Raw genomic sequence first — 14523 nt, forward strand, 5'->3', positions numbered from 1 at the left:
CGGCCGGAGGGCAGCGCCCCCCGCCCCGCGCTTTGTGTGCGGCGGCGGCGGCGCAGGGCGGCGGCGGCGGGCGCCGTGATGCGCGCTGCGGGGCGGCGGGGGGTCCGCTCCTCCCGGTGAGAGACGGGGCGGGACCCGGGCGCTGCCCGCAGGCTTTTCCGCGGCTGCGGGGAAGGGGGACTATGGACTGAGCGCCGCCGAGTGCCATGGAGTCGGGCATCGGCGCGGGCGCGCTCTGCTTCCTCCTCTGCCTCCGAGCAGGTAGGCGGCCGCCGCGCCGGGRCCGGGACCGGGACCGGGGCCGCGGCGCTGCCCGCGCCCCGCCGCCGCCCGCGGGGCGGAAAGTTGCGGCGTGTGGTGGTAACGCGGAGTTTGCGGGTCAGTTGCAGGTTTCGGCGTGGACCCCTCGCTGCAGATCGACGTGCTGTCCGAGCTGCGGCTGGGCGGCGCCGCGGCGGCGGGCGTGCGCCAGGTGCCGGGGCTGCACAACGGGAGCAAAGCCTTCCTCTTCCCAGGTACGGGCAGCTCCCTCCCCTCTCCTTCCCCCTCCTCCTCCTCTTCCCCCCCTCCCTCCTTTTTTTTGTGTGTGCTGGGGAAGGAAAGAAAGTAGCAGTCATGCTCCCCCTTTCAAAAACATGCTTAGGAGGGTTGTTCCAAAACCAGACAACAGCCCTTATTATTAACAACTTAGGTCAGTAACATCTATCACCCCATAGCCAAACTTACTGGAGTGGGCTGCTCSTTGTATCTGCTTGTTTCAGTGTATTTTTTTTTTAAGCTATGCTTTAATAGTGTGTTGACATCTTGCATGAAGCTGGAGTCAGGGATATGTTTTTGGGAAAAATCTCCATCCTCATTTTTTAAAAAAGCCTAAAAGTGACCTTTAAAAGCAAAATTTTGAGCTGAAAGCTAATGGAGTGGKTTTTTTTATAAACTTGGCTGAATAAGAGCAAGAAATATGGCTCAACAGCTGRTGGAGTGAGAAAATTTCTGCATCAATTTGTAGTTTTAAAATATGGGGGCATGGTTATTGGCTTCTTGTGGCATGCTAGGAGTTTAAGCTCTGGAAGAATTTCTGGTGCAACAGGCAAGAGGCTGTGTTTACCATACAGAATAGTTATAATTTCAGGGAGATAAGAGCTGGAGAGAGAATTTCTTTCATGCTTGCATTAATGAGATAATTTGTCAGGAGGTAAATAGTTGCCAAAGGCTTTTTTAAGGTGATCTCTGTAGTGATGTTCTTCCCTGGTACAGCCAGCATGTGTCGCTGTGGATACTAAGGTGGAGACTCACAGGCATGTGCATTAAGAAACACTGACACATGCTGTTCTTAAATGTCAGCGGTGGGCTCGCTGCTTCTGACAGAGACCTCTGAAGAGGGTAACTGCTTAGTGTGGCAGCACACTTGTACAGCTCTGTGGTTCATGTCCTAAAATAGGTGTAGTGTATAAGGTATAGTGCTCTGATTTGAGGCTCCCAACAGTGTTAAAATAGGAAAAAGTCAAAACTCCATCTGATTCAGTGGTAATACGATTAGGATTGTAATAATAAGTCTTTTTACTGTATATTTTCCCAGTTTTGGGGCAAAAAGATTACTAGATTAGTAAACAATATTTAGATTTTTCTTTTTTTTTCAGTTGTCCCCCTTTTTCTGTAAAAACAAGTATGTAAATCCCAAATAATTTGTCYATTTAGTCATAACAAAGAGGACATGACTTTAAATTTACATACACCCCTTTTCTTTTGCTCAGAGGAATGGGCAGGGGGATAACAAGGACAAAAACACTTTGGTCTAAAATGGTGGTTGAACTCAGTCAGTATCCCTTGGGAAGTCTTTAGCACCCTGCAGGATTGGATGCACTTTTTCTGTTACTGCATAATTGGGCAGCTGACATTCATTCAAGAAATGGAGGCTTCCCTGAACAGACAAATTTTCATTTTCTAACTTGCATTTAAGAATATAGAAATTTCCATACTCATTCAGACTTCTTTTTATTTTGCTCTTAGAGCTAACGCCTTGGGAACACTGCAATGTATGCTTTTTAATATAKGTACTTGCAATGTGTAAAGTTGAAATGTATGAACTGCAGACTTCAAATTTATTTTTACCTCTTTTGCCTAAGTCAAAGCCTTAGTCATTTAGACAACTGACTTGAGTCTAAAAAGATGCAAATGATTTTAAATGATCTATGAACTTGCTCTCAAAGCTTTAAACAGTGTTCYGTTTTTTTGTGCAACATACATTTTACCCTTAGAGGTTTTTTGTAGAACATGTTCTCAGCTGGCATAATCCCTTATCTGTAAATCCTCTTCAGATAATTTGTTGTTGTTGTGCTTCCTACTGGCCAGAAGTTCTAGCTGGTGCTGTCAGCCTGAGAAAGGTTGAAGCTCAGACTGTGTTACATTCTTCTGTGCAGAAAATATTCCTTTAGGTACACTTAAACATAAAAAAAAAAAGGGCTAAACAGAGGCCTTTATTTTGGAAAGTAATCATAAGAGTGGCAGGTTGAGCTGCTGACAGTTCATGGACAATTAAAATTGTACCTGCAGTTAAAGCAGAATAGTGTCCTTTTTCTAGATAGAAAGTCAGTTTTGACTGGGCAGAAATTGCTTAATTGGGTGCAGCATCAATCTTCAGCATGAGAGATTGTTAGTGTCTAATTGGCCACTGATAAATTCTTCTTTCAATAATTGATTTTTTTTTAAGGAACTTCTATTTCTAGACCATAGAGCAGAGTATGTGCTTTCTTGGTGAAGGTASTTTTGTTCTATTATGTACAATTCAGGAAACCTTAGATTACTCCTTATAGTTTCTGACTTAGAAATCAATCTAGCCATTTGAAATCTGCAGTCAAATCTGCATACAAAGTAAAGATTTGTTTCRCAAGTCTTGCCTTTGTTTTCAGTTGGATTAGATACCATGGTCTTGAATTCTAAGCTTTTTAGCTTCCTGCTGCTCCTTGATTGTGGTGGATAACACCTGAATACTGCTGTAATTTGGCCCTATTTAGCCACAAGGATTTCTTTTGCTGCAGAAATGTGATTTACAAAGTAATTGTAAAATGCTCCACTGTAGYTTGTGGGGAAAATATGAGTAGAAAATAGGAGGAAGTCTTCCAGAATATTAGTATTGCTATGTATGAACATCTGCCAGCACTTCTAGCCAACAGATTATGTCAAAATACATTGAGGAAAAAAAATTCTTCTAGCCAGAATATCAGAACAGAAGTCAGATGATCTTTGGCATAAACTTCTTGCTGGTGACTCTTCTCATACATATTGGCATTCTCAATGCCTCAGTTTTCCCTTTGCAAAAATCAATTCAATTCTTCCAAAATAAGGATAACATTTAAAGCAACACTGAAATCAGATGGGTGGAYTGAAGTGTAATTAATGTGTTTGAGGAAGGCTTTGAGCTCCTTTTGGAGATATGCCAATTATTGTCACTCTTATACTTCTTTCTTTGTAAGTATACCATGTTAATAAATTTGAGTGGATAAGTGCAGATGAAAGCAAATGTAGYCATTTTCCTATGAAATATTAAAAACCCTAATTGTTACACATGTTGCACATGTAACTTTTGTCTACCTCTTGAATTTTCATAAACACAAACAATGGGCTGCATACCAGTAGGGTTTTTGGATGTATTGGGACTATGTCTTGAGTTTGAGCATGTAATTAACTAAGCACATGCAAACTCCGACTGAGGCCAGGTATTTCAACCTGTAACAGGAAACTGCTCTGGAGTATGTGAATCTAAGGTAACAGTAACTTTGTTTCTTTCTGACAGTCCTCTCTGTAGCAGCTTTCTCACCTTATCTCACCCTGATTTCAGACTCCGTATTACATTTCTTTAACTGCTTTTGCATGTAAATACTATGAATCAAGGTTGCCTTGCCCAAAGAATTTGTGTAATAATAGATGCATCTTTCAAACACCTCCAGCAGCTGTGGAGAGTAGAAGGTTCCCTCTAAATCAAGTGAAGAGCCACAAAGTAAACATGAAAGCAAGGTGATGTGTAAGAAAAATATAGACCCGTCAAAGAAGAGCATAACGGGAGGATAGAGTAGTGCAGTTGGATGCTCACAAATACATTTAAGGCAAAATTAAAAGGGCATGATGGCATGAAAATCGGAAGGCTTGTATATATTTGTAATGMGTTCCAAATTTTGTGCTCATCTGAGTGTTGTTTTTTTTTTTAAACCAGTTAGGATATGTTAATTTTAACATGGTTATAAACAATGCTTATGTCTTCTTGATGAGAAGGGACAGTGCTGGAGGCAGTATATGGTAGATTATGATGGGGAACAAGAAGTGCTATAAAACACCAAAGAGCTGATTTAATCTGTCAGTATGATACATGAAAGGACTTAACAGTACTGCTTTTTCTTTCTTTTCTTTTCTTTTTTTTTTTTGGAATTGGGTCTTGCTGGCACAAACTACTGGCAGAAAATAAAACTAAAATAGACCAGTTTGTATAAATGGTTTGTTACATATTGCTGCATGGCTAGATGATCAGCCCAGTACTTAAATGCTAGCAAGACTATTACTACCTATATATCCAATGTTCCTTGGAAGGATCACTGGTTTCTGACCAATGGTATCGCTCGTAATATTGCTAAAAGTGCTAGAAGAACATCTCTAAAACCAGGTGACAAACKTTCTCTTCCTATAAAAACAGAATTTAGGTTGGCTATACACTTTACATGCTTTTTTCCTTGCCACCTGTCACTGGAGCTATAGACAGATGCTCTCTCCTGGTTCCAGCTGAGCCTGTTCAAAATGTTACTGTTCCCAGCTGCTTATCACYGCCCAGTAGCTAGAGGTTACTGTCCCCACAACTTTTCCAAAGCAAGAGATCATACGAGCACTCCCTAATCTCCTGATGGCAAAGCCAGCCAGCAGCTGGAGCTAACTTGGCTGCCTGCAGTGATGTGCATTAGTGAGTCCCATAAGATGCGCTCTCTCCAGCTGTATTAAAGACCAGAGTCCTGTCCTAGAGGAGCTGTAACAGACAGCTGGAGGAGAGGCTGCTCATGTCACCAACTGGCATAGCTGACTAGTGTAGAGTGTAGCTATCTGCAGCTATTTTTCTCACAAGCTCTGATTTCTCTCTTGGAATCAATGCATCCTCAAAATGTGGGACCTCCAGCATAGAGGTCACTTGTGGATATTTAATATTCCCAGGACTTTTTGAAGTGAGAAAGGAAAACCCCTGTCCTATAGTTTTGGGAAAGACTGAAATAACTCCAGTACTTGCTAAAATGAAACTCTTTTCAGCACTAGGAATATCTAGTGTAGCCAATTACTCTGACAACTCAGTGGCCAGAGAGATCCAGATTCTGAAATACCTGGAGCAGCAGCTTATCCCTACCACTGATGCTCTCTTTGCCCTTCCACCTTCTGTGTCTTCCAAGGTTGACTCCTTCACCCCTGCATTTGCTGCTGATAGTAGCTATTGGGGCAGAGCACAACTTGGGTTGAGGTTACAGCTGGGGTGGGGGCTAGAGAGAAGAACCCTGCAGAGCTGGGTGACTCCTGCTTCTGCTGGAGTTTGCAAAGTGGGGACAGCTGCTGTGAGACAGCCTCACTCCACAAGTATGAGTGAATATTCGGCATCCGCCTTCTCTTGGTGGTGGTGGCAGCAGTAGCAGGAGGAGGTGTTTGGGCAGCATTTGCTGCTTGAAGAGTCTGCCCAAAATGTAGGCGGTGATATGTGAGAATCCCGTGTGCCTTTCCTGTCCTGAGCCAGGTGGAATTAATGTGCACAGAGCTGTCATGTATAGCTGTGCAGTAGATAAGTACACACTTTACTGCTGAACAATGATAAATATACCTAATATTGGAGATTGTGTTGTGCTGTGCTGCACACTAAATACTGCCATGCTGGCTTATTTAAAAAAAAAAATTAGAAAGCTATCAAAAGAAGAACAATATAGTTGACTTGTGAATAAGAAGGAAGAGTATAGGGTAGAACTGAGAAGTAGAATGTAAATGTGGATCTAATATACTGCAGTTGCCAAAGAAACTTGGATTTCTAGAGAAAGGATGCCTGTAATTTCTATATGTAGTCATTAGCACCTAGTTAATGCAGAATAATGTTAGGGAATGATAGAAAATTTGGCCTGTAGTATGTAGGGATTGTAACTGTCTAATGCTGAAAGTTCCAAATAATGTCTTTGAGAATGTGCATTAGTTGTGTAAAGCATCGTGAAGGCTTAAGTGTAGAGCAATAATGTTTTAAGGATGACTTAAAAAATGATGTCACTGTTCCTCTTGTAAAGATTTTTTTTTTTACACAGATTTTTTTTTTCTGTTTTTTATTTTTCTATAATGGCTTTTGTGGAGGGGAAAGAAACAAAATTAAATATACCCTCTGAAGTTTTTGAGTTTTTTTTTTTTTTTTTTGCAGGTACTTGCATCTCTTGCCATATGTCTCAGTATGGGTGCTTGGCACCTTCTGGTGTATCCAAACAGCTTAGACTCTGCAGGAAGACCAAGCACRAGGAGAAGAGATATGTGCTTGCTGATGTAGTCACTGTAACTTACCTGCTGTGATCCTGGGGGGAAGTGATGCTGAACAGCATGGTTTCCGCAGCTTTGGCTCAGCTCAACAGGCTAGCTAAAGCCTCCTGCCTCTGCCACTTTGCCCTCCCCAATAAACTTATATTTGCATTTAGTAAAGGAGCAGCTGAATACTAGCTGATTCAGGAGCCATGTCATACTTTGCAAGTAGTCTCATTGACTTCAGTAGAATTTCTGTTGACCTGGYGTTCTTCACAGCCAGGTTGCTTCAAATATTTGCAATAAATAGAAGTCTCTGGGGCTCCTTTTCTGTTGGGGCAGTCCAAAATATTTTTTTTCCTGACAGTTTTGTTTTGGTTAACTCAAATGACCATGTTCTGTGTAAACACTCAGTTTTGCCCAAACCAATTCATACTTAATTAACAACAGCCAGAGTTGCAATTACTTGTTACTAGATTTGTAATCAGGCCTTTTCTAAAGGTTTAAAAAACTTAAATTTCTAGAGATTTTTGTCTCAGATAGACAGATTGTCTGGGTAGTATTTTCCCAGGGCTCAACCTGCTGTATTTATTTGGAAGTTGAAGACCAGTATGAGGTGGGCTCCAGGTTATATGTGGAACAAAAATACAGGAAGATGRTATTGGTATGCTGCTCTGGGGGTGAAGCTGCCCTTGTGCCCTGAGAAGGGGAGCCAGCCTCTCCTGCTGGAATAGCAGGGTGCTGTGATCTCAGGTGAGGTTAAATGTTATGCTGGTAGTGAGACCACATCTGTTCTGGGTGCCAGAAAGAACCGGGCACCTTGCTGCATGCGTATCCTGAGAGGGAGGGCRCAGTGACTGTTCTGGGTAGGTGTCAAGCATGTCTTTCCATACTGCTGGAGGAGGACTAAATTAGCAAAGGGTAGTGACGTGGGAAGGCAAGGTCTTGCTAGCCTTATATAACTGTTTTGTTGTGACATAGTTCTGTGGTGGTGTAGAGTGGCTGAGACTAGCTGGGCAAGGGGTTTTTATATTTTTATTGCATCAGTGTTTATTCCTCAATGCTGCTTCAGAGGACAGCATTTCCTATATGTTCCTTCATGTTGTAGATTAACCTTTATGTCTGTTTTTTCCCCTCATTCTCACACACTATTGTTTGCTCGTAAGACCTGGGAAATAAATTTTCTATGCTCCCCTTACTGCTTGCAGTCTTCTAGTCTGTATTCACCAGGGTATAGGGATGCTGGCTTGGAGAGGTAAGAATGGTTAATTTTGCTGCTTCCACTGCGTCTTAAGGGAGGTATAGAACTGAGCTCGTAAGTTATTTAAAACCAGTGGATAAGAGCTGGAGTTTATATATAGCTGTCACAGGAAACTATGCTTTCATGTAGTTACTCTTCAGTTCTCTCTACATTGTCATGTTTGGTTACGTGCCAAACTTAAAAATCTACTCAGCAGCAGTGTTTTCCTACCTTAATTTTAATTTTTAAGGTAGAGCTGGATATAGGGTGAAGCATTAGACAGAATTCTTAACAAAAAAAAAATAAAAAAAAATTGCAGCTCATTTTTTTTCTAAATCCCTCAATATTTTGTCTTGATATTTAAAATGTATTGATTTGTCCATCTCTGTCCAACAACTTTGCACTGGAAAATCTGAAAAATATTGTAAGAGTACTTTAAGTTTTTGTTTGGTCATTTATTGTTTTCAATGATGAATATCCATTATGACTGCTTAGTTGAATTTTTCAGGTAGCTCTCACTGGACTTTAAAAATTTAAGACAAATTTGTTGTGAAGATGTTATTTAAGTCATGGTCTCATTCAGGGAGTAAATTCTTTCTTTAAAGCACTTTGGAAAAATTGCTGTAGMTATTTTTAATGTGCAAGAATTTTGCAGAAAAATCTGGTATTTATGTTAAACTATATTTTAGTTTGCTCTTTTTCATGTACACTTTTCCGTATTCCTGATGACTTCAGAGAGAAATAGGAGTTTAAAAAACTTAGTTCAGTATTTTGCCATCTTGGGAGATGGTACTGACAACTCTGTGTACTGCAGAAAGATGCTAAAATAATGGGCATGCTGTAAAAGAGAATTCTGAAGACTGTTCAGAAGGGTTTTAGCAGATTAACATATTTGCAGCAGGAACAACATTGTTATGATAGACCGTAATGTTTCCACAGGAGCCATTACAATCAATATTGCTAGTGATCCATAACTGAGAATTCTTTTAGTGGYATTTGAGTGGCAATTTCCCCCGTAAAAAGAGACCCACAGTTTTAGAGTTGTTCTGTTAGACTGGGTAATATTTGTATTGTTTTCCCAGTATAAATGCATTTGTAAGTGTAATTTGAAAATGATAATGTCCTTACTGTTTATCTGGTGGAAAAAAGTCACTGTAAAGAAGGCATGAGCCTGCCTTGACTCCATGGCTGGAATCTAAGAGTCTCTTGATACAAATGCATAATGAACCAGAAAGGTTCCAAAGGAACTTCTGTGGTTTTGAGGTTAATAATCTGTGTTTTTAATAGCTCCCTAAACATGTATTTGTGTAATAGGCCATGGCTATTCCAAAAGCGCTAGAAGATTTCCTGTAACACTAGCTAKTATCTCTTGAACTTGAAACAGTCTCCAAGCTTGTTCTGCACCCATTCTGGGAGTGGGATAAACCCGAGGAAACTTCTGTACTCTGCCRAGTAAAGCTCTCGACAATCTCCACATACAGCATTAGCATTTGAAGTATAAGGAAAGCATCTTGTACTAAGATTTGGCAGCTTGCTTTCTTTTTTCCTTAAAGGATTGTCTGGGTTGTTGCATTCACTTCTGTTTTTCTCCATTTCCAAAAATACCAAAAACAGCAAATCCAATACAGTAAAGACCYAGCTTACTAAAACAGATTCTGGAAKAACTAAATATGTACAACTTGTCCAAGCAAAGACAAGTGTTGCATAAATGTCTAATATTAGTCTCAGAAGTTCAYAATGAAGGAATCTAGTATTCAAAGAGCTAGAACTAAAAGTAACCTAATGATATAAGTGGARAGGATCCAAGATAAGAGATATAGTGAGCTAGTTCATATTGTAGAATAACTACTAAAAGAAGTGTTAAAAATTTCCATAATTTTGATTTTGTACAACATAGCTCATTTCTTTTTTAAATTTCATACTGTGTTGTAGTCATTGTAAGACATTCTGTTAAGCTGAAAATAAAGCAGATGATTCTTTAAGTTTTCCTATAGTCTGGAAATCTGGGTTGCTACAATGTAGGGAGAGACTCTCAAACACATGGAGTATCAAACACAATATTCATTAAAATCAAACTGGTGCCTTTGAATACTAAAATACTAAAACTGTTAAGTGCTCTTGTTTRTTTTAATGGTGCTTGGGTAAGAACAAGCCTATAAGAGCAAGGAAATCAGAGTTTGGATGAATTTCTAATTTTAACTCATTTAAGTTTATAAATTGTGCATGTACTTTAAAACTTGTGACTAATTCACTGGGGCTAGCAGGCACACTCATGAAGCATGAATCTTTTAATATAGTTAAAAAAAACCTTCTTGCAGGAGAATCTGAACTTTTGGATTTCTTGGGACCTCTAGGAATTGTAGCTCGAGTCCCAATGTGTATCACAAAGCATGGAACTCTTTCAYGTGAGACTTGTGATTCAAAATTTTTCTAGCCTTTTTCTTTCCTTGGCATCAAAACAAACAACAGATTAGCAGAGCTTTTTGTTTGGTTGTGTTTTTGGGGGGGTTCTAGTAAGATATTTTGGTGGCCTGGGTGCTATTTCTCTTTTTAGTCATGACCACTGGCCCTGTTCCCTTCATTTCTTCCAATACCTGGTTTCTCATTACAGTTGGATCTCCTACCTTCTCTTTCCATCTGCTGATGTTTGCTCAGGCCATTGCCAGAGATTTCTGTGGCTAGCAACAGAATTGCTGGAAGTGTCTGGCATGGTTCAGACAATTCCCCCGCTCCCCCCCCAATGGTGGCCTTGCTGTGCTGCTTTTGTTGTTGGAATGGAAGTTTGGGCTTTCTTATTTATTTATTTTTTWAAAWTTTWWTTTTTTTTWAAATCCGAGTTGGTGACTTTCCTTCAGTCAAATTAACCACRGTGATGGAGTCTGTTTGAAAGGTTATCTAGGAAATAAAGATCTGCTTCATGCTAATGCTTTCTTAAGCTCACCGTTGTATATATAGACTGAAAATAAACTTCTAATGCTTAGCTTGAGCTGGAGGCTTTGGTATCCCTGCTGTGAGTACAAAAATTTTATAGCAAAAGCTATAAGTTCCAGCAATAGCTCAACTGCAAAGAGGGAGAAATCATTAGGTTTCTAATACGAAAGGAAAAAGCTAAACCCTCCAGGGCATCAGCAAATGCAGGCCTCAGGTGGTTGCTCCTCTGGAGTAACCTTATAGGTCCCAGGAAGAGGAACTATTGAGAGAAAATGACTGATCAGAGACCATTAGTAGGTCTCTGAGTACTTACATAGTGAGGAGGAGATGTGGTGCGTTGGCTGGAGGATATAGGAGTGTCTGCACCCAGCAGCATCCTCATCCAAAGGTGYCGTGGTTAGTCTCCTACCATCTGTCATCCTACAACCCAATGCACCATCCTGGCTGCGACTAAAAATATTTCAACACTTGTTGGCTAGATGATACGTTTGAGAAGCCTGGATTGTGCAGTGTCTTCTGCAAGGAGGATAGTTCATATAATCCAGCTTGATCTACATCCAATGTAATCTGCTTGTGTAGTTTATTATTGCTGTTAGTTTTCACTTTGTTTGTAACTGATTCCACTTTTACCTTTAATAGCCTGCTTTTTCATTTGGAAACAACTAACAGCACTGCTTCCTCTGACTTTCTCCCCATGGTGTGACTTGCATAATTTTATAAATTCTGGCCATTCTGGCCAATGGCTTTCCATTTATTCTGGAAATAAATGCAGTCTTTTAGTGGTTCTTCTGTGTGGTGTGCCTTTATTTCATTACCAGTACAGCTGGAAGGCAATATATTTTTCTTGTGCTCTTCATTCTGTGTCCCGATGTTAACAGCATTGCTAAGTGCGATATTTTTGTTTGTTAGGTCAGTTTGACACAATGTGCTCATATGACAGTATGCAGTCAAGCATAACTGGGTGCATGAGCCACTGATGGCAGCAGCACGGAAAACAAGACAGGCTTGGTTTTTCTCTGCAGGTTTCAAGGTGTTCTCAGCGCAGCTTCTAGAAAACTATTTTGCTCCTAAAGGAGTGTGTGAGTGTATGTTTATACATATATATTTATAAAGCTGTGCTAGCTGCAGCCTTTTAAATGTAGCTAGAACCTAATTCAAAATGAAGAAAACAAAATCCCACTCTTCACTTGTTCTGTATCCTTGTTCAAACATAATTGGTTTTATATTGGTGTTGGCCTCAAGCAATGTAAACAACTTCATTGCAAGTAGCAGTGCTTGGTATTACCTACAAGAGAGCGAATAAAAGGCGTTCAGAATTTGAAGAGGGATTGATAATAGTGTTGGAATACAGACTGGAGAGAACTAGTAATCAAAATGCTATTGCATCTTATAGTTGATAACCCAGAAACTACGAATCACCAGAGAACTTTACAATAACAAACACCTGATTCAGGGCTTTACAACACTTTAATTTGCGAAGAGTTGAATGTCTATAGCAAGAACAGAAGTTATCTTTTATCTTTGTCATTTTTGTTATCGTGTAATATGTCCCCATTGAAAGGCACCCTCTCTCTTGGTGAGCGTATCTTGCATGATGACATATTTACAGTGAAAGAGTATTTCTGGTAGACGGGGACAATGTCTTTCTGTCATGTACATGTTTAGAAATGCCCGATAGTACTTTTGTATGCACTTCTGCTGCATTGGTACACGTTTTCCTTTCAGAAATAAATGCTCAGGAGTTCTTGTAGGTTGTTACTGATTCACTGCTAGTAGATTTCAGTGTGACTAAACCTAATCTTCATTTTCTTTGACAGTTTGGGAGTTAGTTGTTTTAGTAACAATCTAGAATGGTAGGATCTGTCTCAGCCTCCAGTGCTAAGAATATAGACTTCTAATCGGGAGCCTGAGAAATGTAAAGTTCAAGTTCTCTTAAAATGAGGTTTCTCATCCCTTTATTTGCAAAACCTTGAAAAACTACCTATAGAAATATGCTCTATTTAAATATTACACCTAGAATTTTCACTATATTTATCTTTTTGCTGAGTACAAAAGTCATGAAACCCTCGGATGTGGATCCCTCATATCTTTGAATGAGTGCACATAACCTGCTCCTCTGTGGCCAGGCTGCTTTACCTTACAGTAGATTGCTCCTGCTTCCAGCCCTGGTGGTAACTCCTTCCTTGCCAAGGGGGCTATAGCCAAAATGGATGTCTATAATGGTGTAAATCTAGACACTTGATCTTGCTGAATTTATTTCCCTGCATTGTAAGTATCAACCTACCAAGCAAAGGTGCTCAGTTGCACTATGCTGCTGACTAACTGAGCCTCACCATTATTGAAATAACACTTCCTCATCTGTAATCTAGAAAGTGAATTGCCCTTAGCAGCAGCAGTGTTAACTTGAGAACTTCACAGGAACGGCTGGATTCTGCTTGTGCAGTAGGTGGCTAGGGGTGGAAAAATGAACTTGCTTTCCCTGTAATATGATCTAGCTAAATGTTTGTACCACAACCAGTTGTTTCATACCCTAAATCCCAAGATCATTAGGGGTTTGGCCATATCTAAAAGCTTGATTATATTTTAGTGGGTAACACCTGACAAGCTGTTTTGTAGCCTCACAAGGATGCAAAGAGGCTATTCTAGTAGGAGAAATCCACAGTCAGACTGAGAAGACAGGCTTAGTACTACAAAAACATTCAGCTCAGTATGACTTTCTCCAGTTTCCAGAAGCAGCCAGTACATAAACTCATAGGCTTAATCTAGTTGCTAGTATAATGAACCTCAAGCTAGTACTGAGTCATCTTTTTTTTTTTTTTTTTTTTTTTGCAGACTGCTCTTAGGCAGAAACAGGTATTCAGTGTTATCATTATTTTACAGTGAATATTATGTATTACAGCCATAGTTTGCCATGGACAATCCTGGTTTTGCAAACTCTGTCCTAAAGTCATCAGAGTCAGTGCCAGGACCTGGCAGCAAGACTGAGGGATTGCTGCCAGTCAATACTCAGATTCTACCACATCAGGTAGAGGGTTTCCCCGCTCCCTTCRATTAAATTTGTTCTATTTTTGTTTCATTTGATGTAGTTGATGATTTTGAATATCCCATTAACTTTAAATAAAGTTAAACAAAGCAAAATTGCCTGGGGGCTTTGACTGTGGAAAACAACGCATTACTAACAAAGCACTTTGAATGAAATTGTGATTGCTTATGCAAATACACAAGCTACTCCAGGTTAGACAAGGGAACTAGGTGCTTAATGATGACTTGGTTATTTTGGGTCAGAAATGTTGCAGCTGTATTCAAGCATGTGTGACCAGGTGCAAAGCTTTTTTCCTCTCTTGTTCCACACTGGATGTATCTTCTCGAGCTAAGTCAAAATGACTTTATTTTTTATTATATTTAACATACCTACAAGCTATATACTTGTGTATACAGTTTTGGCTGGAAATAACATGATTAATATTTTTGAGGCTATCAGTATAAACARCCAACTGGGACAGAAAGACATGAGTTGTCAGAGACATGTCCTTCTGTAGTCTCCTGTGTCAGTGTGTTGTGACTCCCTGTAATGTACAGTTGTGAGGTATAGCTCACAAGGTATACCAGGTGTACAGGTACAGTTCAGGTCTGCCTGTTTTAAGCTTGCTGGGTGACAGAATCATAGAATCAGTAAGGTTGGAAGGGACCTCTGGAGATCACCTAGTCCAACCTCCCTGCTCAAGCAGGGTCACCTGGAGCATGTTAGACAGGGTTGCATCCAGGTGGGCCTTGAGTATCTCCAGAGAAGGAGATTACACAAGCTCTCGGGGCAACCTGTGCCAGTGCTCCATCACTCTCACAGGGAA

The 14523-nt window shown here is 40.3% G+C and overlaps 1 protein-coding gene across 1 annotated transcript in view; it reads left to right on the forward strand.

Annotated features, from left to right (window-relative positions):
- Positions 1-51: 51 nt before the first annotated feature.
- Positions 52-14523, forward strand: part of LOC146592643 (protein NEL-like) — a 41571-nt gene continuing 27099 nt past the window's right edge. Inside the window, exons 1-2 of the mRNA XM_085310670.1 lie at positions 52-261; positions 384-515. Of these exons, the coding sequence (XP_085166796.1) occupies positions 207-261; positions 384-515 (187 nt within the window). The 5' untranslated portion in view covers positions 52-206. The remainder of the gene's footprint in view (positions 262-383; positions 516-14523) is intronic.

This window comes from Rhea americana, unplaced genomic scaffold (genome assembly GCF_003343005.1).
Source record: "Rhea americana isolate MKP2758 unplaced genomic scaffold, rheAme1 scaffold_322, whole genome shotgun sequence".
NCBI lineage: Eukaryota > Metazoa > Chordata > Aves > Rheiformes > Rheidae > Rhea > Rhea americana.